Here is a 26,456-nt window from a genome sequence, read left to right as displayed (position 1 = left end):
TCTGCTGGCGTGGTGGAGAATTGTCAGTGACATTAGTTTAATTTGGCCACGAAAACTTTACTACAAGGTTGATAAATAAGAGCCAGTGAGAGGATTGTAGACATGTTTATATCTGAGAACATATTAACAGTTTGCACTGATATAACCGATAACGTCCTTCTAACTTCAGAGGAAAGTATTAGTCTGACCTATTTACATTCAGACCATTCTGTTCAGTAAATCAGACACAGTTCTTTATAAGTTCTGGATTCTGCTCGGTCCAAACACAATTACAGTTACAAATACAAAATACAGTTAATAACAATTCATTTCTATAACAGCAGATCTGACAGTAGCGCAGCTGCAAATCACACCGTTTATCACTTAACTAATAAATCAAATTAAATGCACTGAAACATCACAGATTGAAGTGGTACTTGGGTAAAAGAAAATATGATTTAGTATCGATGTCTGGGAATTGCAGATTCCTGTATTACTGTAATGCCTTACTGTCTGGATGTTCCAGTAGGAATATAAACAAGCTCCAGTTAGTCCAGAATGCAGCTGCTAGAGTCCTAACTAGAACTAGAAGGTACGACCATATCACACCGATATTATCAATACTGCATTGGCTCCCAGTAAAATCTCGCATTAACTATAAAATACTTTTATTAACCTATAAAGCACTAAATGGTCTCGCGCCACAATATCTAAGCGACCTTTTGGTTTTCTATGATCCGCCACGCCTACTTAGATCAAAAGATGCAGGCTATTTGACGGTACCTCGAATAGTGAAGGCTACAGCAGGGGGAAGAGCTTTCTCTTATAGAGCCCCACAGTTATGGAACAGTCTTCCTATTAGTGTTCGGGACTCAGACACAGTCTCAGTGTTTAAGTCTAGGCTTAAAACGTATTTGTTTACTCAAGCCTACCCTGACTAGATTCTGTTCTACTACTTCGCAGTCATAATAATCTTTTTTCTCCCTCTCTCCTTTCGCCGAGCCCCACATGAATTTATGGAGATACTAGAGATCCAGATCCTTTCTGCCTCTGGATGGAGCTCAAATCTTCTCCAATTCCAGACTGCTGGGACTACGGCTGCTCCTAAGGCCATACAGACTTCATATAAATCCATAATGAACTTTTTCACACTATCTGTTGTTACCCAGATGAGGATGGGTTCCCTTCTGAGTCGGGTTCCTCTCAAGGTTTCTTCCTCTTAAAACATCTTAGGGAGTTTTTCCTCGCCACCGTCGCCACTCAGTGGCTTGCTCAGTTGGGATAAATTCGCACCTTTAATATCTGTATACCATGTTGATATTTCTGTAAAGCTGCTTTGAGACAATGTCTATTGTAAAAAGCGCTATACAAATAAAATTGAATTGAATTGAATTGAATTGAATTGCAAACAGAAATAAGAAAAAAATAGTACGGAGTCAGGATGTTTTTTCTTACACTTGAATGATACCTTAAGAATATCGAGCCACACATGATTTTATGGAGATGCCAGTGATCCTGACCCATTCTGCTCTCCAGACCTGCCTGATCCATCTTGATGCCCTACCTCTGGATGGAGCTCTCATCATCTGGAGGCTACGTTCTGCCACTGAGGACGACCCCAAGCAGTGCAGCCTGGAGATTGCTGAGGATGGTACCGCTTGAAGTACCATGGAAATGGTTTTGGACCTCAATTCCACATGGACATTCTCGCTGTGGTCTCCTTTAGTGAACAGTGGACTAGTTCAACAAACAGATTTCATATACCATAAACCATAATGAACTTTCTTTTACTTTCACACTATCCGTCGTTCCCCAGATGAGGACGGGTTTCCTTCTGAGTCTGGTTCCTCTCAAGGTTTCTTCCTCTGAACATCTCAGGGAGATTTTTCCTCACCACCGTCTCCACCGGCTCGCTCAATAGGGATAAATTCACACTCTTAAAATCTCCATCCTGTGTTGATATGTTTCTGTAAAGCTGCTTTGAGACAATGTTCGTTGTTAAAAGCGCTATACAAATCAAATTTAATTGAATAAAGTACTTTCTGCTCTTCCAGTAAGGTTAAACTTCTTTACATGTATGAATACATTCACAGAAACCTCCTGAATTGTGTCTGTTCCCATGACTTAATAGAAACGCTTAAACTGTAGAGTTGTCAGAGCCATCACTGAGTCCAGACTTTCATTCCTAACAGGTATAAGTACACAGTGTTACTATTAATCTGACTGTACTGTAGTTACTGAATAATTCATAGAATATCCAGTTAGTGAAGTCATATACATTAGGGAATAATATGCTTTTAGATAAGTAACTGAATAATAACACAGGAAGTGAAGGGTTAATATCATATTTAACAAACGAATGATTATTACATGAAGTTGTGTGTTGTGTTTTGGTGTTATTTTGCTCGAGTAGTTTCTCATGTAACCCTTCCTCTGAGGCTTTTGAGATTAATGTTATTCCTCACATCTCGCCCACACACACCGTCCAGAGGGACTCGTAACTGAAGGAAATATGAAGCTGCACGTTGCGCTCGGCTTGGAGAGATCTAATTAGTACACCTCCTGTGCAAAATGTTCCCCTACACACACACACACACACACACACACACACACACACACACAGGTTTAAGAGATTTACACAAGGTTCGTACACTGTAACATCTCTTTAAACCAGGAAAATGATCCACCATCTTGATGTAAAGACACATAATAAGTAAGCAATAAAAGGCAAGTTGATTATTTTCCCATAACAGAACATCACCGAGTGTTTTATTTATTTATTACTAAATTAACACTTCATACTTTTTAAATCAGTTTATAGTTACAGTTAATGTTGTAGAACGTCAGCGAAGCAAGTTAGTTCCTGTTCTCACTTACATTATAGCAGCTATAAACACTCGTTCCCTCACCATCCTCTATTTATTCTCTCTTTATTCTCTTCTTTATTCTCTCTCTGTATTCCCTCTCTCTTTATTCCCTCTCTCTTCAATCTCTATCTTTATTCCCTCTCTTCATTCTCTATCTTTATTCTCTCTCTTTATTCCCTCTCTCTTTATTCTCTCTCTCTTCATTCTCTCTCTTTATTCCGTCTCTCTTTATTCTCTCTCTTTATCCTCTCTCTTTATTCTCTCTCTCTATTCTCTCTCTTCATTCTCTCTCTTTATTCCCTCTCTCTTTATTCTCTCTCTTTATTCCCTCTCTCTTTATTCTCTCTCTCTTCATTCTCTCTCTTTATTCCCTCTCTCTTTATTCTCTCTCTTTATTCCCTCTCTTCATTCTCTATCTTTATTCTCTCTCATTATTCCCTCTCTCTTTATTCTCTCTCTCTTTATTCTCTCTCTTTATTCCCTCTCTCTTTATTCTCTCTCTCTTTATTCTCTCTCTTTATTCTCTCTCTCTTTATTCTCTCTCTCTCTTTATTCCCTCTCGTTATTCTCTCTCTTTATTCCCTCTCTTTATTCTCTCTCGTTATTCTCTCTCTTTATTCTCTCTCTCTTTATTCCCTCTCGTTATTCTCTCTCGTTATTCTCTCTGTTTACTCTCTCTCTCTTTATTCCCTCTCGTTATTCTCTCTCGTTATTCTCTCTATTCTCTCTCTTCATTTCCTCTCTCTTTGTTCTCTATCTTTATTCTCTCTCTCTTTATTCTCTCTCTTTATTCTCTCTCTTTATTCTCTCTCTCTTTATTTTCTCTCTCTCGACATTAATAATAAGAAAAAAGCACGAGGTTGTTGTCTTTGGTTAGAGAGAAACAGTAAAGAAGTGTAAACTCTGTGATGATTTGGGAAAACTTAAAGTTACAGCATTACCTCTGACTGTTACACAGCGCTGACACTGGAGACTGTACACGTTACATAAACATCTCCTTACAAAAAAAACCTCACCATATCAGTGATTACACACACTTTAAAAATCATTTTCAAGCGTTCATGTTGATGGTTTGCTGTACTCGTCCCTGTGAACCAGCTGTTGCTATAGGAACGATAACGTATTAGAACAGGTGCATTAATATAAACCTGTGATGTGCAGCTGCACTGCTGTCAGAGCCGCTGTTATAGAAAATTAACCAGCATCCTCCTGAGCACTCAGAATCCAGAATTCAACCATTTATCTAAGATGCTTCGTCTTTAGGTGATGATTCCCCGTCGGATCTTCCTGCTGTTTTAACTGATCGAGTTGGATAAGAGGTGAAACAGCTTTATAAATGAAATAAATCAGACTCGCTACCACAACACGTGCTGGAAATGACAGCAGGTATGGTGGCTGAGGTAAAGAATGTAATTTCAAATCAGGAATAAATCTAATCATGATGTTATGTATAGAAACTTGCACATCTCAACAACAAGTAGCATATGCTTTAATTGTCTCAGTGGGAGATAAATGGTGCTTTTGGACATAAAACGGAGACCTATTATCTTCATAATACCTTCTATTTATTTTCTGTCATGAGAACATAGTGACTTAATGGTTTCTTAAACCTAAAGCTGGGAATTAAACATGGTTTTACAGTTTAACAGCACTATATGATTGCACCATCTGTCCAGCAGAGGCCACACTTCACTCAGAATTAGCTAAAGAAAGAGCCCATATTGTCACTTATTCACAAATACAGTGCAGTGAAATGTTCACTTACTGTAAATATCCTAGCTTAGAAAAGCTCAGGTCAGAGTGCAGGGTCAGAGTGCAGGGTCAGCCATGATGTGGTGCTCCTGGAGCAGAAAAGGTTAATGGCCTTGGTGATGTTGGGGCTTGAACCCATCACCTTCTGATCAGCCCGGAGCCCAAACCACTGACTACTGATCAGGTTTTCCAGAAGTTTTACGTGCTGTTTATTGTCCTGCTAGTTTATGATTTTAGAATCCAGAGATTCAGGATACTTATAAAGGAAAATATGTTTTTCAATCTATTTTCAATCTAGGAAACTTGACCTTCTGAACTATTACATAAGAAATAAAGCACAATGTGTGGTGCGGTTATAATAAATTGATATGAGACAGGGTGGTGTGTTGAAACGGGGTTACTCTTAGCAGCCCAATGTGTTTTATTCTTCTTATACCACATAAATTTCCCAAGAATGATAGTTTGTATTTAATAAAGAATGACACATACTTTTTGTATATTTATAGTTGCATTTCATGTTTAGTGAGTTTGTTCCTGTTCTCACTTGGGTTATAGCCGCTATAAACAGTCAGTCCATCACCAGTCTCTCTTTTCTCTCACTCTCTCTCTCTTGAAGTTAATAAAGCTCCAAAGAAGCGTAAACTCCTTTATCCTGCTGAAGATGTCGGAAACCTTAAAGTTACAGCTTTAACTCTGACTGTTACAAAGCTCTGACACTGGAGACTCCTTCCCTACATGTTACATAAACATCTCCTTATTGAAAACTCCACCATCTCAACAATTTATAAAAATCTGTTTATTCCGGCGCATTCCCTGTGAACGAGCTGTTGCTATAGGAACGATATCATATTCGAACAAACACATTAATATAAGCCTGTGATTTGCAGCTGCACTACTATCAGAGCTGCTGTTAATAGAATATTAATCAGCACAATCAGGATCCAGTATTCAACAGCTCTGTGGTATAAACATCAATATTTTAGCTGATGTTGTTCAGGCGTTGGGAATGTGCACACACTTACAGCAATGAGAATATAAAATCATTGTTCATGTAGTCTGAGGAAAATAATTGCTCTACAGTCTTAGAATTCACTTGCTATTCATTATTAAGTGCAACTCATTTCCCTTTTACCCGAGTCTCTTACAGTTGTGTGAGAAAATAAGTACACCCCATGGAAATTTTTTTTTTTTTTTTTTTTTTTTTACATATAATGCAAACATTTTCTCTTTGAAACAGTGCTGATTAATAAAGGTGATAAACTCTCTATCAAATGACATAAAATTGACATTTTGTAGTAATTTTGAAGTAAGATGAGTCACAAAAGATAAGCACACCCCTACATTTATCACAAGTTCCAATCCATAACATTAGAATCAGGAGTTGAAGATCGGGTTCCAGTGATTAGAACCTGCTTAGAGAGTGCAGGTGGAACTGGTCTTATTTATATCCCTCTCATATCTAGAGTCTGGTGTTCCCTTTGCTATTGAGGTGTGTGATGTTATCATGCCAAGATCTAAAGAGTTCTTTAAGGCCTTCAGAAAAAAGGTTGTGGATGCCTACGAGTCTGGCGAGGGATTTAAAAAGATCTCCAAATTATTTGAAATACATCATTCCACTGTGAGGAAAATCATCTACAAATGGTGCAGATTTCAAATGACTGCTGATTAGTCCAGGACGGACCGTCCCAGCAAATTCAGCCCAAGATCAGACCGTCTGATGAAGTCTCAAAAAATCCCAGAATTTCATCACAGGATCTGCAGTAAATCTTGTAAATGTTGGTGTGAAAGTGCATGCTTCTACAATCAGAAAGAGATTGCACAGATCTGACCTGCATGGGAGGCGTGTCAGGAAAAATCCTCTGCAGGACTACAGTTTTCTGATGAGCATACAGGCAAAGACCAGACCTTCGGGAATAATGTGCTCTGGACAGATGAATCAAAGGTAGAGTTGTTTGGTCACAGTAACAGCAGACATGTTTGCCGCAGACCAAAGACAGCTTTTCAGGAGAAGCACCTCATACCAACTGTGAAGCACGGTGGTGGAAATGTTATGGTTTGGGGTTGCTTCACTGCCTCAGGGACTGGACAGCTTGCATTCATTCATTCAACTATGAATTCTACATCGTATCAAAGAGTGCTTGAAGATAACGTGAGGCCGTCTGTCCGAAAGTTGAAGTTGAACCGAAAATGGACCATTTAACAGGATAATGATCCTAAGCACACGAGCAAATCCACCAAGGAACGGCTCAAAAAGAAGAAATGGAGGGTTATGGAGTCAAAGCCCGGATTTGAATTCCATTGAAATGTTGTGGAGGGATCTGAAACAGGAAGAACATGCAAGAAAACCCTCAAAGATCTTGCAACTGAAGGAATATTGTATGGAAGAGTGATCAGAAATTCCAGAAGCCTGGTGGACAGTTATACAAAACACCTACAAGAAGATACTTCTGTTAAAAGGGGCAATACTAGGCCAAGGGTGTACTTACTTTTTACACAGAAGAAAATGCTTTTTTTGGTTTTTTATTTTTAATAAATTTGCAAAGATTTCAAACAAACTTCTTTCATGTTGTCATTATGGGGTATTGTTTGCAGAATTTTGAGGAAAATAATGAATTTAATCCATTTTGGAATAAGGCTGTAACATAACAGAATGTGGAGAAAGTGAAGCTCTGTGAATACTTTCCGGATGCACTGTAACACATTTATTGATATTTCTGTTGAATAAATTATTGAAAAAGTGAAATTTCCTTGTGGTATTGTTCAAATAAATCAACTTCATTAATAAGCACTGTTTCAAAGATAATCAAATGTTTGCTCGTCCAAATATGTCAAAAAAAGCCAACAATTTCCATGGGGTGTACTTATTTTTTTCACATGACTGTATTCTGTATTCTGGAATGTATTCTGATTTGTTCATGGGCACAAAATGAGTAGGCTGATTAGGAATGAAGGCCAAATAATTTATAAACGTATTTTTTTTAAAAAGAAAAGATAAACAACAAATCAATAACTGCACTCATATTATTTCTGTGAAGGCCATGTTGTTGACAGTGTCTTTACATGAGACTTGAGATTATAAGTAACTGCAAAACCAATTTAATTTGTCTCCTGAAAAAACCTGAAGCTGAAGTGTGTTGTAATTCTCGCTCGTGATCATTATTCCAGTGCTATAAAGAGACAGGAGGAAAGAAAACACAGCCTTGTTTGAATTGCAAATATTAAAAGGCTATTAATCCGAGGTGGAAATATTTAATTACATGATGTGCCATTAATTGAACAGCGAGATCTTTGGCATGTTAGTGCACAGTAGGGTGAGATGAGCCTGTTTAAAGCACAATCTGCAGAATGGAAATACTAATGCCTGTCAAAACACTGCAGCAGGGGCTTTATCCTGGCTACTTAGGTGGCCATTTTCCTAAAAGCCTCCTGGAGATTGCTTTCAAATGATCTCCCATATAAATATTTAGAAGGCAGCTTGCAGTGAACAGATGGATGAGTAACCATTAGGAGTTCAGTAATGAGCTCGAAAATTGCATTTATTTACAAACATTAACCTATTCATAAGAACTGAACTCTTCTTTTTTATTATCAGACTTGTGATGTCAGTGGTAGAGATATCAATCATAGCAGTTGGAATTTGGAAGACAGCCTTATCCAGAGCAACTTACATGAGATCAAATGCCTTGCTCAAGTGCCCAGTTGTGGCAGCTTGGCAGTGCTGGGATTTGAACTCACAACCTTCTGATAAAAGTCTAACATCACAGCTACCACTGTCCATCAGTCAGATTACAAATTACAAAGTGATAAAACTGGATGTGTGAACTTGTTAGTAAATCTTTTAGCATTTGACAGCATCCTATTGCTAACATTAGCTAGCTGTATTTATAGTTAATTGTAGGCTAACACTCATAGTGAGAATGATTTTTGTTTGTTAGTAGACAGAGAGGTGGTAGTCAGATCTTGATGCCACTGCTTCATGGGGAGGAACAACAAAAAAAAAAAACCACAAAGTGAGCCATTTCTGCAGCTTATTTGCCCACTAAACTCTATATCCCTGATATTTCAAGCTGTTTATTTGATTCCACTGCAGGTTGTAGTTTATCTAGAACACATCATAAAGTGTTTGACTCTGTTCTTGGTGTAATGGAATTCACACTAGTGGAAAGTCACCTTGTGAAGGCTACACCAGCGAGCAGAAAACAAAGTGTGAAAAGCACCCATAAAATTATGTTTTTAATGGCATTCATTAAATATGTTTTCTTCAAAACATTGTTTATGAATAACCTTGCAACAAAAATTTGAGGGTAGGGTAGATATCTATTTTTCAGCTGCTTACCAAAATGACCAAGTCTGCATGTGCTTCCAAACAGAGTTTAGTAAATATCAGATTAATCAGCTGTTCATTTGTCACATATGCTAGCTGTTACATGCTGTAAGAGGCACAATATACAGTATAGTTTATTTGAGTGATTTTCCAAAAATTGTAATTAGTGTCCATAGCAGACAGAGCTCAAGTTAAATAATCTATTATCGATGTCCTAAACGCGTAAAGGTCAAAACCAGGAAGTACGTTGAAACATGACTCCCTGCCAAAAGCACAATGTTACAAAGCTACAGAGATACAGCAGGGTTCACACAGACAAAATAATTAGGGAGTAACATATAACAGTTAAACACAGCAGAGTAACAGTGACAGGACTAAAACAAAAGCACACAGAGAACTAAGGACAAAACATTACATGCAAGCAGCACTCTGCTTTGGGAACTGTTGGGAACACATGCCGAGAGGGGGAATTCATGACTCTAGCAACATAAACTGAAGTAGAGTTGTAGTTAATTTTAGCCATGGACAGTCTACAATTATAAATAACTGTTAAATCCTTAAAGAAATAGATTAATCCTTGCTGAATAAATAAAACCAATAGTCCTCATAGAATTTGTAATGGTTTTAATGGTTATAATGGGAGTTGTATTGGTTTTAATGGATACTGTAATGGTCGCTGTGGGTCTCTACTGGTCATTTTTGCCTTCTATTTGGTGGCATGTTATATCTAGTGGATACCATTAAGGACCAATCATGGTAATGGTAATGGTTTTACTGGTTAGCTGATGGTTTGTAATGGTATTTGTAGTGGAAACCATTAGAATTTCTGTGGTGGTTTTAATTGGGGTTTTTTTCAGCAGGGATGTCAGCCACCTACAAAACAAGCATTTCACTTACATTTGTAGATCATCACCTCCACCTGGCAACTTTCTGTTCTGCAAGGTTTGTCAAAACTTGGTTTGGCAAACTTAATTATACGATTGCCTTTTGTGAGGAAAAACACAAGTAATGCTGCCTTTAAACCTGGCCAAATTAAGGCACCTCAGTGGGGAGCTTCTTTCTGATAAGGACAATCCATTGCTCTGGAGTGTAAAAATGTCTACCTAGGACTCTTTCATCTCACTGGAATCTCTAGGAAAATGATCTTTTCACTCAAGAGTGATAATTATTGTTTATTTTATTACTAACAGTGACAAGGCAGATGTGCATGTTTATTCAGCAGTCCCATCCTTTGTTCTGTCCTCCTGTGCCCAATAGAGGGCAAATCAGAGCAGAATCATTGCTGACCATCGTGTTTTCATATTTACCTTTAAACTGTTAGATATTTTTAGCCAAATATAGTGGAAAGCATAATTCTCAGCGTAAAGACTCTTGGAGACTCTATATACACAGAATAGCTTTTTTAGCTTCTCTTCCATACACTCTGTTTTTTGTTACATCTAGAAGATTATATCTAATCTTATCTAATCTAATCTTATTATATCTAATCTTTTAGATGATATCTAATTATTGTTATATCTAATAGCAAATCCTGAAGATTCAGAAAATCTGTAAGTAGAACATAATTTTAGGCTACACCACAAGTTTGTTATGTTTAAACCACAACAGTTTAATTGAATAATTAGTTAGTACCTACACTCAGAAATCATTCAGAATACTGAATAGAAGACATTTGAGACTCAGAATGCCTACACTCTCTGAGAACACACAACCAATGCATTGAGTGAATATAATTTACATGTGGAAGCCCTCATGACACACGTATGTATAGGCAATTGGGTGGTCTCAGAAGGAAGTGCTTTATAAACTTTAGAAAGTTTTGATATACCGACATACACTAATGGTTGCTAACCCTGAAATCCAGAAGGCAGCATTTCATACATGGAATTAAGACCAGATCAGAACCACATGTACACCAAAGCAAGGCCATGGTATGGACCATAAACATGACTAAATTGATTGAATCAATAAAGGGTTGAAATTTACTAATAGCCTTACTGTCTCAAAATTAGTTTCTCTACAATGTAACATTAATCGTAGTAATTTTTTTCCTTTGTACCAGCACTTACCTTGGTAAAAATGGTTTATGAGTTTGACCAGCATGGCCTGTGTAAAACAAAGATTCTCTTTGAGATTGTCTGTATTGGGTGAATCAGCACTAAACTACAGAATATTCAAACCCCTATTACTGACCCTTTAGTGAATTCATTCACTTTCAGTAAGCACGTTATCCTGATCAGGTTCATGGTGAATCTGGAGACTCTCCCAGGATTCTGCAAGATGGGAATACACCCTGGAAGGAACACCAGTCATTGCAGGGCACATTCACACACTCGTTCAGAGCTAGGGAAAATTTAGCATAGCCAGTCTGATTGGCCGTTTTTGGCAGGTGGGAAGAAACCAGAGAACCTAATGGGAACCCATGTAGACACAGGGAGAACATATGAAACTCCAAACAGACAGTAACCCAAGCTCAACATCTCCAGATTACAGAATAACATAAATGTACACAAATACAGCAGTTAAAATGGTACACCTGTTGTACTGGACTCAAATAGTCCTGTTCAAAAGAGTGTTTTGTGATTAAAAAGAAGTTCAACAGACCAACAAAATACTACATGGCCTCCACAGAATAATGTAAACTGTTTGAATATCCTGGGTTTAAAATGCCCCTGCCATATCCCAGTGGTTTATGGAGGCTGTTCTGGTGAAAGTAAAGTTCTTCAGTAGATAATCTTCACCTGGATACTGTAGACTTCATGAATCAGGATGACTTCCCTCTGAAATAACTTCTTAACTGTTGTGTGAGGTGTAGCAGAATTTAAATTATTAGTGCATGCTAGAGTTACCTACACTTACATTTTGTGCATGCTTTGACTGCAAACAGTGACACCCTTTCACACTGTCTTCTTTTAAACCTGGTAACCTTACACTCAAGGTACCATGTTCAGTAGTTTATAGGGATCTGCAGGAAGTCAATCCATGAAAGGGAGCAGGACCTGATGCTATTCCACCAAAGGTACTCAGGACCTGTTCTGACCAGCTAGCTGAAATGTACATGCACATATTCAACATCTCACTCATTCCAAACTACTTAAAATGTTCCATTATTATCCATTATTATCCCTACTGACCTGTCACACAACATCAATATGATGACCATGAGGTGCCTAAAAAGCTATCAACAACATCACTGCGGCATCCATAGACCCCCATAAGTTTGATTATCACACCAATAAGTGTATGGATACTGCATTTTACATTTACATTTTTAGTACTAGGAAGACATCATTATCCAGAGCAACTTACAGAACTGCTTTAAAGTCCTTATCAATAAATACATCCTGATCCTGGTTCACTAGTTTACAAAGTACTATCCCTAAGAGTATTATCAGTCTAACAAAACTTGGTTGGGGAGGTAATATAGTATAAAAAAAAAAACCACAGAGACAACATAAGAATTTTTAAAGTTCTAATTTAAGTACTCCATGTAGAGGTAGGTCTTCAGCTGTCATTTGAAGACTGCCAGTGACTCAACTTGATGCATGCCTTCCTTGTACCTTGAAAGATGGTGGGACCAGTCGAGCAGTGCTAGAGGACTTTTCACTTTGTAGGCAAGCATCAATGTTTTAAATCTGATGCAGTCAGCTACAGGAAGCCAGTGAAGGGACTGTAGCGATGGGGTGGTGGTAGGGAAAATTAGCTGTTTTAGATTAGCTGCCTGCATCCTCCACCATTATATTTATTTTAAGTTATCTGTATTCTCCAACAAAATATGTAGGAGAGAGTAGCAGATCAGCTTGGAAGGGGAAATTTAGCTAATTTAATATTTCTGATCAACTATTCGTCCAGTGATAAGTTGAAATTAGACTATTTATTAATTATGCCACTGGGAATAATATCCTAAATATAGTGAAACACTCTATTCAGAGCATAGTAACAAGATCGTCAACTCAAGACAGTAGACTGTAAAGCAGAGAAGACACATATCTTTAAAAACAGACGAGACGTTATTAAACTATTTTAATACACAGAAACTACTCTAACACAAAGACACACACCCATAAACAGGGGTGAAAATGGCTTTGAACAAAGTGAGTGAAATCCCAAGTTTCTAGCACTGTATGCTATTTCACAGACCATGTCCTAAACGAACCATCAACTTATTAATTTAACCTTTGCTTCATTTAGAAGGGCTTTAAACTTATTATTATATGGGCCAGTTCAGCGAGAATCTGAAGTACTGTACTTGCATTTGAGTTGTCCTTCTAGATGGGGATTCGTCACGTCCCCTGGGAGACCAATCAAGATGATGAATGGAGTGGGGCCTTATAGATGGGTTGTGTGATGAGGACTCCTTGAAGATGTAGATTGGAGAGATTTCTCTGAGGGTGTTGGTCGAAGAGAAAAAGAGTCCCCCAATGACGCCCTGATGACTCTCCAAAAAGATTGGTGTCATAGGGTTTTAACCCTTTCTCGCTAGTCTAACGTCAAAATGTTTCTTCCAGTCAAACATTGTCTTAAAGCAAGGTGTAAGCCATATTCTCTACCTATGCTGTTAATCAGTCCATTGTCTCTGCAGACATGTGTTTTCACACTTTTTCATAATGGGAATCAAACTTTGGTTTCAAATATTAACACACACTTATAAGACATTCTGCCCAAATTTCCTTACTCTCATCTATCAGGAAATCACTCAATAAACCCACAAATACCAAACAAGACATATATTGGCTGTTGTTAAATACACTTCTAGTGATCAGCCACAATAATCACACTAGTGATACCATAATAATGCATGCTAAATAATTCAAACAATTAGTTGCAACTTTGTGATTATAAGATTGATAAGTTCAGAAGAATACATGGAAGAAAATAGTTTATTGCAGTAATTTTTAAAATTTTTTAAAAATTTTTTTTAAAAATAAATTTTCACAGTCATTGTGGGATTTGTAAATCAGGGTGAACTTTGTGTTCCTGGGTGAGAGAACCAAAGGTCTCATTCCAAAGGGTGTTCCCTCCCCCTTTCTTCCTGAAATTATCAGCTTTACCATGCATTACCATGTAAGCCATCTGGCCTTGGCCAGAGGATTAGATCAATGAGTTTGACAGAGGTTTCTGTGGCAAACTAAGTTAATTTTTTATGTTTTCAGGTTAGCTGAAATTAGGCAAACGGTAAGCAGGAAGTGTCTACGAGTGAAGATTTATTGCTTTATGATTCCTGTGGCAAACTGAGTTAAGTTAGATTGTAATGTATGGAGATTTCCAGAAATTTCTGTTGGGTTCTCTGGCTTACCGGGTTCATTGTTTTGTTCTATTGTTTGCTGGGTGATGGCACTGGACTTCCTGGTGGACATCAACCACTCCTCCCCTTTTTCAGGTGGCTGGCAGTGGTTCCTCCGCCTCCCAACGGACATCAGCAACTACTTCGTTTTCCCTGACAACCGCTCCAGCACCACCGCCTCACTCTTCCTCGGCACCATGATCCTCCCACAGCAGCAAGGGCTCTCCGACAGCACATCCCTCCTCCTTCCCAGGTTTTGGCACCAATGTAACAAACTTAAATGATGGGCAAGGAGGAGGAGGGAACCAGCTGAACATAAACATAACGTTTAATAATAAACAGAACGTAAAACATAAACGTAACTCAAACACAAAGCACATGTGTGTCTTTCTCTCTCTGGTGCTTCCAGCCTCTCCTTTATTGCTCTCTCCTACTGATTAGACAACTCATTGCCAGGAATGTGTCCTCATAGCCTGGACACTTCTCTCCTCCTTGTCGCTTTGGAGCCAGACTGCTTAGGATCTTGGAGATTGTTTTATGAGAGATAGAGACAGTTGGCAGTGCATTTTAGGAATTTTGAAAGAAAAGAGAGAAGTGATGCCACTCGGTAGTTGCTGATGTCTGAGGGATTCAGAATGGTTTTCTTCAGAATGGGAATAACTTTTGCTTTGTCTTGAGTGCAGTTAGTACATGACCACATGTTATGGAGTTATTTATGATAGTAGTGATAGTAGTTCTGTTGATAGAAGAGAAAATGTGTTGGGGGAAACAGAAGGGAATGGTTGAGTGGAGGTTTAACTGTAAATGCATGGAATTTGATGATTGAGACAGGGAAAGAGGTTTGAAGCACCATCTATGAGACAACAGCAAACCTGCACCACCACCTTTGCCTGTTTATCATGGAGTGTGAAGGCATAAGCAGATGATAGGACAGCAGGTGTAGCCGAGTTCTGTGGAGTAATCCAGGTCTCAGTTAGTGCCAGAAAGCAGAGTAATGGGAAGCTAAAGCTGAGATGAACTTGGCTTTATGTGCAGCAGTCTGGAATTTCCAGAGCCCACCTACCACCACCTCACCATTGCTCTACATTCAGACCTTAAGCACTTGGCAAAAAGGAATACATATGTGTGGATGCTCTTCACCTAACCACGCCCACTTCAAATTGATCTTGGACTCACAAATTCCAGGTGAGAGAGAGGAATAGTGTCTATGCTGGAATAACAGTATGGACACCCCTCAATGCTGCTCTGCATCCCAAACTGTTCTCACTATACACGCATGATTGTTCATCCATTCATGGCAAAAATCTGGTAATTAAGTTTTCCAGATTACATCACTTTTCTGGGCTTAGTACACAACAACAATGAATCCTCATATTGACAACAGTTCAGCAACATTACACTAATACACTAAGTGAATGACTTGGTGTTGAACATCAAGAAGACAAAGCTGACCCTGGACTTAAGAAAGAAAGCCCCTCCATCAAGGTCATGGAGATAGAATGTGTCAAATTCTACAAGTTCCTGGTCCAAATATTTCAAACAGCTTGGACTGGAACACAAACATAACAGTGTCTCTATTTTATATGTCACCTTAAGCAGTCATGCATGAGTAAACGGCCCTAAATAAATTTCCACTGCATACTAACTGAATGTATCCTCACCAAAAGCATGACTGTATGGTTTGGAAATGCCACTCAGAAAGGAAATAATCTACAAAAATTTCATTCACATTGCAGAAAAATACATTGACACAGCTCTCCCCTAAATTTGGGGATCTTGCCATCCACTGCTGTTGCAAGAGGGCACCTGCCATCATCAGCAACTCACAGCACCCTGAACACCACCTGGTCAACTGGAGGAACTCCAAGTACAGTCTCAGGATTCATTGACTGGAAAGCATCATCAAAAAAGGAACTGCTTCACCTACAGGTTTTCCTCCATGGCAGTAAGACTGGTGGCAAAGGTCAAACACACAGGAATAACACATCCACATCATCAGCCTGACCTCCTCCTCTCACCCACATGACTTAACATCTATTCTCTTGGGTACATGTCACTTGTCACTTGTCATGTTAATTGTTGCCTTAGTTGAGTGTTCCACGTAAGAATTCCAATGTACATGCAATGTTCAAATGACAAATAAATACGTTTCATTTTCACATAACTCCATACCAAAGAAAAAATTTCATTTTTTGTTAAAGTCAATCGGAAGTAGAGTTTGATTATTATTATTATTATTATTATTATTATTATTATTATTATTATTATTATTTAAATTTACTTATCTGTTTGGCAGCTACGAATAAAAAGCTAATATCCCGGACACAAAATCTGCTGATCCGGGGGGTCTGGCTGAAATAAAATTCTCAGATTGTTTTTTTTTTCTTATAATACTAGACCGGACGAGTTTATTTTTTCAAAAGATGATAACTTTATTTTTAACATATATATATATACACACACACACACACACACACACACACACACACACACACATATATATATATATATATATATATATATATATATATATATATATATATATATATATATATATATATATATATATTTAGACAGTGAATGCAATGATTTATAAACCGCTGTTGTAGGAAAAGCATTTAGTCGGCAACAACTAGCAAAGATGAACACTGAAGGAAGGAAAGGATCCGAGATAGCATTGCTGGGTCACCATGATCACAAAAAGAAAAATAATACAGTGCAACTTTGATGAATAATGACATCTTATTCATCTGCTCACCATTTGTTGGAAAAAAAAAAGTATATTATTCCACATCACTTAAATACACACTCCAGGCTCTAAGGTCATAAACAGGAAGGAAATTTGAACACTAAAAAAAAATTTTTTTGATCGATACCCGAGTTGTTGTTTTGTTTGTTTGATATTTTACATCAGAGTACCAGACATAAGCATGACCAGATATGAGAACATTCAAATTACAATCACAAACTCCATCATCAATATCATCATCATCTCAACCATCAGTGAATATCTACACATCAGCACATTCAAGAGTCTTCAGGCTCGGTCTACACATTTTGTGCTAAAAAAAACCCCCAGCCTGCTTAATGTCAGTAGGTTCTGGCAGGAGGGATTGTGGATGGCTACTGCTGCCAGCAGTCAGTTAACCAGAACAACCTGTCAATCAAAATGATGGACAGATTGGAGACCGCCTTCTCTGCCTTATTGACCCTGGACTTCTTCAGTTAACAGAGCCGCTGCAGCAGCAGTAGACACTGAGAAGAACGTATCCAGTCCACAGAAGGGGAACATCTCCGTACAGTGGGTTAAAATGAGAAAACAGAGAAACAAATAAAGGGCTTAAATGGACTGGTTGCATATTGTCTGGTAAAAGGAGCTGGCTTTGTGCTTGGGGTGTGTTGTGTTGTGATAATAGGGCATTAACCCTCGTCTTCACTCTCCTCTTCCAGATCTTCTTCAAAAATGTTGTCTGGTTGCCTGAAGCACTCTTCGAAAAAGTTGATCAGGGATTGACTGAGGTGCTGCCTCGTTGCCTCGCTGTGGAGGAAGTGACCTTCATCTGGATAAATCTGGATAATCACAGGGCAAGAAACACATTGTCAAGACCCAGCTCTCCACACATAGTGTCTTTCAGCTTCAAGTTAACATACTAACTTAACTCTAATGTAAGTCTGAACAATAAAACTTTCCTTCTTTTTTTTGTTTTATTTTTCAATAATGAATATAAGAAAATATCAACTCATCTCTCACAACAAAATAAACTGCATTTTGTTCTTAAATGAATTGATAGTAACAGGGTTGAGGTTTTTCTTCTTCTTCACAAAAACAAATAAACAGACTGTGGTGTAGTAGTATCCATGCTAATGCCATTAAGAGGATTCTAATCTTTTACTTAAAATGTATTTTCGAAAATTTCACAATTGTACTTAAAGCTATAACTTGGGTAAAAGGACTGTATCACAATATCACTTATATCTCTCTTTTTTTTTCTCGATAAATTAAGATAACACAAATTCCTATTGAACATATGACTTCTGGAACGTTCCAAATATTTCGTAGGGGTGAACGTGTTCAGGTAAGAGGATTGAGTGGAATAAAATGTTCCTTTTTTCATAAACTGTAATGGATGATTGGTGGAAATGGATGTTTAAAGCATGACATGTTGATGGATTCATACAATAATGCAAAAATAATCAGATTTTTAAAAGTATTTTAATGGTTATACTTGAAGGTAAAGTTGAGTTATAATGGACCGGCATGAGCAAAATGCTGTTGTATAAATGTTAAGTGGTTTATCTGAAACATAGACATCGATTGATGCGAAGAAGACTTTACCTGCATTTAAAATGTCTTTACCATTACTTTACATACAGAGTTTCTTCTTTAGTATTGTTGGATGAATTGTGTTTGAAGGTGTAAAATTGTCCAGACTAATAATGTACTGTTAGAAGGCTGAAGTGCTCAGCTTGTCAAAACATAAGGGTCATCTTTCATTTGTTGTTCTTCACCATGACCTACGCGACACAGTCCTCCTCATTAGCATGCTATTAGCTGAGGGTAGCAGTCTCAAACAGAAACAGCCATAACCTTCCGGAAGAAAATCTAAACTTAATTAGTTTTCAACATTCAACAAGCAAGGAAGTCTGAGACCTTTTGGGTGGCTCCATGATTTGTGTCCCACTGATATTACATTTACAAATATTTATGTAAAGTAAAGATAAAAGGCGTTTTTTAAAGCAGGTAAACTGTCCTTCACAACAACCTACATGTGTGCGGAAAAGGATGAACAGATTAAATAATAAATAATTTATAAATAACTACATACATAATCCACAGTATTTAGAAAACAGGTCGTCCCAGCGCAGTAAAACTCCACTTTACCCTCAAATACAGGAAATAAAATCATTTTAAAATATACATTATGCTTTCATTAATGTGTGAAGATGCTTTTCTGTGAGTCGTCCATTGTATGTTATGAAAAATATTCATTTTAGTTCACTCACACAACCCTGTTACCTGAACACATTCACCCCTATGAAATAATCGGAACATTCCACAAGTCACTTGTTTAACAGGATGTTGTATCTTCTGAATTCCTGAAAAATCATGGGCAGAAGAAAAGTAACCCAACACCCCCCCCCCCCTTATTTTTTGTGATATGTAATATTGACACGATTATATGGACTGGATGTAAAGGGTTCATTTAAAAATACATTTTAAGCAAATTATTATAATTTCCTCAATGCCCTTGTGTTAGAGTGGACGGTAGTTAACTATACTTTGCATATTTAATAATAACCCGGGGTCTGTTCATCATACTGTAAATGATTATAAAGTTAGTTGCTTGACCATTTTTCATGTTCCTAAATTTCTCCTAATTCCTAATCACACCTGCTCAGGTATGATGGACAGAAGAAGAGGAGGGGAGCTGCAGTCAAGAATGAGGTGAGTTAGTTGATGGACCATTATCAAACCCTCAGAAGAAGTGATTCAGCTCATTTGCCCTTGCCAAACGTCATTCAGGCTGCTGGGTGCAGGGCAGGTCGCAGCGTGAGAATTCCTTCATCACATTCCACAAATCTTTCACCTTGCCCCTCTGTATTTTATTCTCCATTTACCTTCTCTAGTCCTCTTTACAGTCTTCATTTTAACCTTCAGCTCCTTTAGTATTTTTCTCATGCTGCACTAAAGGCTCTCTTTTCCTCATTCAGTCGGACCTTCAGCTCAGTTCATATTGCTGAAAAGCTCGGATTCTGATACATATGCCTTGCTTATAAATCTTATAAACCACAGTAACTCGAGTGGAAACATATTAAACCACTTTGGGTTTATAAAACAATCAAAATATATTTTATATATATATATATATATATATATATATATATATATATATATATATATATATATATATATATTCAGAACCAAAAATCTCGATGAGCCGCATTCATGAAATTTGACACGTTCATTTCTATCCCTAATGAGAAGTATATTAGACTAAATTGGATTACAGAGCAACATGTTGATTGATTGTTAGATTTTACACTGAAAAATGGCATAAAATACATTTTTATAACTGTGTATGGTACTTTCTTGATTAAACAACAAAGGCATGTTTTCCCAATAAACTGCTGTGGAAAAGCCTTTGTCTCGAGAGTCAGAGTGAAATAAATATTCAAATTCAAACAACATCTAAAGACTTTTGATTGAGTATGCAAATGTGTGCATGTTTAATTATATGAAGCCTCATTTGAATAAATAAGTGTACTTTCTTGGAAAGAAAACTTCATGTACAAAGAAAACGCTTTAAGAACATCAGTGAAGTGAAGTGTAAAATCCAATGCTTTAAAACTATTCCCCTGTAGTATTCCTCTTTCAGTGTAGTATACGTTTCCCTCCTGAAGAATATAAAACACAGTGTCACAGGATGTGAATGCATGATTTCCTCTAAATGAATACGTATATTGTGTTTTCTTATTTTCTTATTCACTCTTATGTAGCCGTTCAATTAGCTAACAGGAAATTCCTCTCAGCAGGGACTTCCCGCGCAGCGTAACTCGGAATTAATGAAGCAATTTATATAGATACCAGCCGAAGACTCAGGTGGTGTATTACCTGTAGACTGTAGTTCCCCTTCTCACTGATTAACCTGGAGATAAATTTGGCCGTGTGCTGAAAATGCACTTTTTCTGCAAAGCAAAACGAGAACATTTACATTTAGCTGATGCTTTTGTCCATAGTAACTTTATTAAGCACTGGACTGGGAGGGAAGCATTAAAGTGGTCACTTTAAAATGTTTTATTTGATCCTTTCAGAGCAGATGAATGTTAAAAAAATGAGAACGAGTGAGAGTTCTGCTCACCATCTGCAGTCGGATGAATGATCAAAAACTTCTTATCCACAAACTGAGAGGCTCGGTACGCAAGATTGGTCATCTGTGAACATATTGAAGAAACAAACACGTTTCTACATGTTTGTGTAGATAAGTGCAGCAATGATACACAACGTACATACTGTGCACTTCAGAATTATTGGCACCCTTGATAAAAATGAGCAAAAATTATTTCATAAAATAAACATTACACACCATAATTAAAATTCTGCCCTGAAACAAAAAGAGAAACTGTTTATCTTTGTTCTAACAAGAAAAAAATTAAATATATTTTTTTATAATGTTAAATTATTCTAAGTCGACAGGATTTACTCTGCTGTTGTTGTTGTTGCCTTTAACCGTTGTCCCGAGGTTGCGTATGTATATTAAATGATTCATGCTCACTTTCAGGTGCCAATAATTTTGAAGGTCACTGTGATGTACATATGAAATTATATTTAAAGATAACGCACCTCATATGCTCGTCTGTCTGTTTTTGAGATGCCCAGATACCGCTCGGAAAAGGCAGACGCTGAAAAAAGAACGTTAATTTAATTAAAACTCAACGCACAGCGCGTCCAAACCGGTCAGCGCTCATTAATAAAGGACGATACAGCAACTTTCTCTTTCTTTTATACACTATGGGAGATATTCAGAACTGAGTTAATCAAACGTAGTGAAATTTTTGTTTGTGGATAAAATGACGCATGAACTTGTGTAAAAGTTTCTTGCATAGTGCAGAAGACGAGCACTTGGTCAGCTTATCCTTCAAACCGTGTTTTCATCACAGGAGAATGCATCGACTGAACAAAAAGGCAGTGAAGGTGTTAAAGGCAGTGGTCTGAGTAGACGGAGGTGTGAACTACACACAGGTCATTTTAAATATCTGAATGTGGAGCTCAGAGTATGAGGAACGTTCCCACTGTAAATACTGATGTAAGATTTGGACCTATGTTGCAGACTCTGAATACAGCTCTACTGTATGTGTCTGTATGTATTGCTGCTGTACCATAAAGCTGGAAGTCAGTGATTGGTGAGAGAACAGCTCCACACTTGAGTGTCGAGGCCTCAGAGCTGAGCAGGAGGCTGGTGATGTATCCACCATACACCTTTAACACACACATGACACAGAACATCATCATGCCATCATCACACGGCTGTTTTTTTTTTTTTTCAGTCAGCGCTCCAGGACTTCTCAGATGGGCATTTTCTAAATCCGTTCTGGAAACCCATGTAGTGCAATGTTAATCAGCTCTAACACATACAGTTCAGCTCTTGAAGGTCTTCTGTATTAAGAGCTGAGGTCAGGTGAGAGTATGTTAAACAGCTAAAACACCAGATTGTGAAAAGCACAAGATACACAGCAATGTCTTGACAAATTACTACACCATTTGTTCCCAACTAACCCCCCCCGGTCACCTCCATACACCCCCCGTGTTCTCAACTTCTTATAAATAATGTCTTGAATTAACCCAGATATCTCTTTCCATTGTATACCAAATAGCTTGTATACGTTTTATAGTTTAAACCACTTTCAAAGACATGCAAGTCTATCTTTGGTTTCCTACATTACCCACAATGCTGTTCAGCAGTGCAGTGAGAATTAGCCCTTGCTTCATCTTTACCTAAACAGAGGATATAGTCTGTGATGCACTTTAGTCCTTTAGTCTGTCCAGATTTCTCACCTCCTCATCTGTACACTCAAACAGATCAGCTTCCAAAGCCTTCATGCTCATACAGATAAAGTCCACTTTAGGCCAATATTAATAAGAAAGTTATTGGATGGTATGGATGGTAAGGTAAATCTCCTGGAATTCTTGTTGTCCACCCCCCCCCCCCCCCCCCACCCTCCTATGTTTATAGATTTTGGTGACCTGTACAACATAACGAAACTGGAAAGACAACAGAGGGAGTTCTGTACCTGTCCAAAGGCTCCAATCCTGGTTGTGTCGATGTACGGCTCCTTTGCTATTATGCTGAAAAAAGCCCCACAAAAAAAAACAGAGATGCAATCTAAGTGTAGAAGAAGACACAAACTGAACCTACACACACTGACTTTAAATTAATCAATGTGCCAAATGAATCAGAGTGAATGGTGGAACATTCTAGAAACTCAGTAACTATCACACACAGACACATCACACCAACATTCAGGTTTACTGATTGGACGGAAAATGCTGTAACTATTAAGTAACTATTAAGACTGTATGTATTCTCCCAGCAGTGTACCTGAGAGCCCTCAGCTGGTCCTCCTCCTCGAGCCGGCCCAGTCTGCGATGCACCGTGTGGAGAAGGTTGGTGCCCTGAAAGCCGCTGCCACGCCCGTCACACCGCACAACAATCACTCCAAAGCTGCTGACCAACACGCTGGCCCAGTCCACCTGAAACAGCTCAGACACGGACTGACTTCCTGGAGTACCATCACTGAGAGAGAGCGAGAGAGAGAGAGAGAGAGACGATTATCACAAACTTTCTTGCTGCATTTATATATAAATAACATATACGTTAGTTAAATTACAGAAAATATCACCATGTCAATAATGACATGGATTTTTAATCCGTTTATGTGGAGGTTCTACTGTACAAGTCCTTATGAACGAGCTGTTACTATAGAAACAATAACGTATTAGAACGAGAGCATTAAAATAAAGCAGTGAGTCATGTTACAGCTGGAGCTGCTGTCAGAGCTGCTGTTACAGAAAATTAATCAACACCTTCAGAATTTACCAGTGCTGTGGTATAAAGCAAATAACCTAGCTACTGTTTTTATCTTACTGTAGTGACGTTTCTGCTGAAAAGACCTATTATATCAGTGTAAATTTAAACAGAATTGTTAAAAATTTACAAATTTAACCAGGCACAGCTACTAAAATTCCCCCATATTGTGTGTACAGTACAAGGCTGAGGCTATATGTATTACCATGTGAATGAAAAACGTGGCATCAAAACCATTTTTAGAAAAAAAGAAGACGGAACAAATGATGTATAAACAGGAGAATCTAATATGTGGTATTTTGAATCGATTAAAAAATTATGGTATTGATATTAATTATATTAATAACGGTGTTGAATTTGTCAATTTATGACGTTAGAGTTTAGGACCTCAGTGTATATTGTAAAAATGAGTTAAGGTGGTGATGAGACTCACACGAGCAGCAGTAGAGGGTAGTGTGCTGTATCTACAAAGCTGGCGGGTTTCAGGATCTGCATCGCCAAAACTGAAGACAAAAACAACAACAGAGCAACAGTAAAAGTTTACTTTACAGTTCTCTTAATTAATTCAATTCAGTTTTATTCGTGTAGCGCTTTTAACAGTGGACATTGTCTCAAAGCAGCTTTACAGAAACATATAAACACAGGATGGAGATTTTAAGTGTGTGAGTTTATCCCTATTGAGCGAGCCGGTGGAGACGGTGGTGAGGAAAAACTCCCTGAGATGATATGAGGAAGAAACCTTGAGAGGAACCGGACTCAGAAGGGAACCCGTCCTCATCTGGGGAACAACGGATAGTGTGAAAGTAAAGGAAAGTTCATTATGGTTTTATATGAAGTCTGTTTGTTGAACTAGTCCACTGTTCACTAAAGGAGACCTGAGTGTAAAACTGCATGTGGTTATTTTAGTCCCAAGGCCATCGCAGCAACCGTAACCACAGTAACCACAGCGAGAATGTCCAAAATTATTCATTAACAATATTTACTGCATTAGCTAACATTAAAAAGAAAAACATTAGCAATGTTAAAGTAATAAAAGAAAGCCAACAAATATATTAAGACTAATTTTTGTGTGCTTTTTGGTTAGTGGATATATAATAGGTGATTTTCCACAAATTATTAAATAATTGTATAAATAAAGAACTGTATCAGATGCAAAGTAAAACTGAAACTCACCACATGTATTTGTGAGTAATTTAAATTTTAAAAATCTCCAGAATAGCACCAGGTACGGTAGGTCATGAAATGCGTCATGAAACTGATTAAAATGTGCCATGAATCCCAAATACACATCATGACATGAGCATGTTTCTGTGAGGTAAAAGTTGTGAAGATCTCTTGGCTTTGTGTGAAAAACGCGCCGTAGATTCAACACGAAACCTTTTATCTTTGATTAACTGAAAGGTGTTTCTGCAGATGTATTTCCTGCCCTTCAGTCCTACTGATTTACACACAATGACTTACTGTACATGACTGCGCAATGACTGCAATAAATCGCACTGTAGGTAATAAATGAAATTACTTTTGCATTTCACACCTTGATACATATTCATTAAGGGAAATGTGTAAGACATGGTATTTTACTACATCCCCAGTAGAACCTGTGAGTAAATCAGACGTGGGCGTTATCAAGTTGACACACGTTCATAAATCACAGTGTCTATCTCTGAACGACGTGATCCGACGTACCGTAATCCTCAACGTCTATCTCTCGGTACTCGACTCTGGGCATCTGCATGGAGTCCACCGTCTGCTGGAGGTTGTGGTTCAGCTCGATGTCCAAAAGCTCTGTAAGAAAGCACACACAACCATTTCCCTTAATAATCAGTAATGATCAGTAAATGAATGAATATAATAGCTTTTGGAAACCAATAATCCGTTGTGTTGTTATAATGCATTATTAACTATTGAAGGGTCGACGTAAATACATTATTCCTGCTGATAACTCATGTACACATGGCTTCAGTAATTAGCATTTTTCCCTGTGATATAAAGATTCCAGTGTTCTTTGTGAGTGAGGGACTGAAAGACTTTTGTTGAAAGAAAAACCACAGCAGAAAAGAAGAAAAAAGACAAGAAAATAATTTCCACACCTGTTAATTTAAACAGTAAATAAATTAAAGCTCTCTCTCTCACACACACACACACACATGTATATAGATAATACTAAATAAATAGATATAGATAATAGCAAATAAATGTATATATATATATATATATATATATATATATATATATATATGCATAAAGAGTGAACTAATTAAGGTTAGAATTAATTAAGGAGTCTCCAGTGACAGCGCTTTGTAACAGTCAGAGGTGAAGCTATAACTTTAAGTTTGAGTTTACGCTTCTTTGTTTCTCTGGAACATTACAAGCTGCGTTTATTTATTTATTTATTGTGTCATTAACATGAAGAGAGAAAAGCGAGGCTCGTGAAAGAACGACTGTTTATAGCTGCTGTAACGTAAGTGGGAACAGGAACTAGTTTTTGTAACATTAAATATTTATTATTTATTAAATAAAAAACAGTAATTGTTGGCAAGTTGCAGTGGTACAAGAGGAATAAAACACGTGTGGACGTGGAAGGAAAATACTAATGAAATAATTTAACTTCAAATTCCACCTCATGCTCATATCTTAGTAATGAACTACACTAACAGTGATTGATG

At 37.6% G+C, this 26,456-nt stretch overlaps 1 protein-coding gene across 1 annotated transcript in view; it reads right to left on the bottom strand.

Moving 5' to 3' along the window:
• Positions 1-17,517: 17,517 nt before the first annotated feature.
• The window catches only part of LOC128615185 (dipeptidyl aminopeptidase-like protein 6), a 95,260-nt gene continuing 86,321 nt past the window's right edge, over positions 17,518-26,456 (bottom strand). Inside the window, exons 18-26 of the mRNA XM_053637062.1 lie at positions 25,477-25,575; positions 24,224-24,293; positions 23,305-23,499; positions 22,997-23,051; positions 22,085-22,184; positions 21,549-21,607; positions 21,067-21,139; positions 20,820-20,893; positions 17,518-17,776 (exon numbers count right to left, since the gene is read on the bottom strand). Coding sequence (XP_053493037.1) covers positions 17,627-17,776; positions 20,820-20,893; positions 21,067-21,139; positions 21,549-21,607; positions 22,085-22,184; positions 22,997-23,051; positions 23,305-23,499; positions 24,224-24,293; positions 25,477-25,575 — 875 coding nt within the window. The 3' untranslated portion in view covers positions 17,518-17,626. The remainder of the gene's footprint in view (positions 17,777-20,819; positions 20,894-21,066; positions 21,140-21,548; positions 21,608-22,084; positions 22,185-22,996; positions 23,052-23,304; positions 23,500-24,223; positions 24,294-25,476; positions 25,576-26,456) is intronic.

This window comes from Ictalurus furcatus, chromosome 1, assembly GCF_023375685.1.
Source record: "Ictalurus furcatus strain D&B chromosome 1, Billie_1.0, whole genome shotgun sequence".
In the NCBI taxonomy this organism is placed as follows: domain Eukaryota; kingdom Metazoa; phylum Chordata; class Actinopteri; order Siluriformes; family Ictaluridae; genus Ictalurus; species Ictalurus furcatus.
This window is presented reverse-complemented; position numbering and strand designations above follow the sequence as displayed.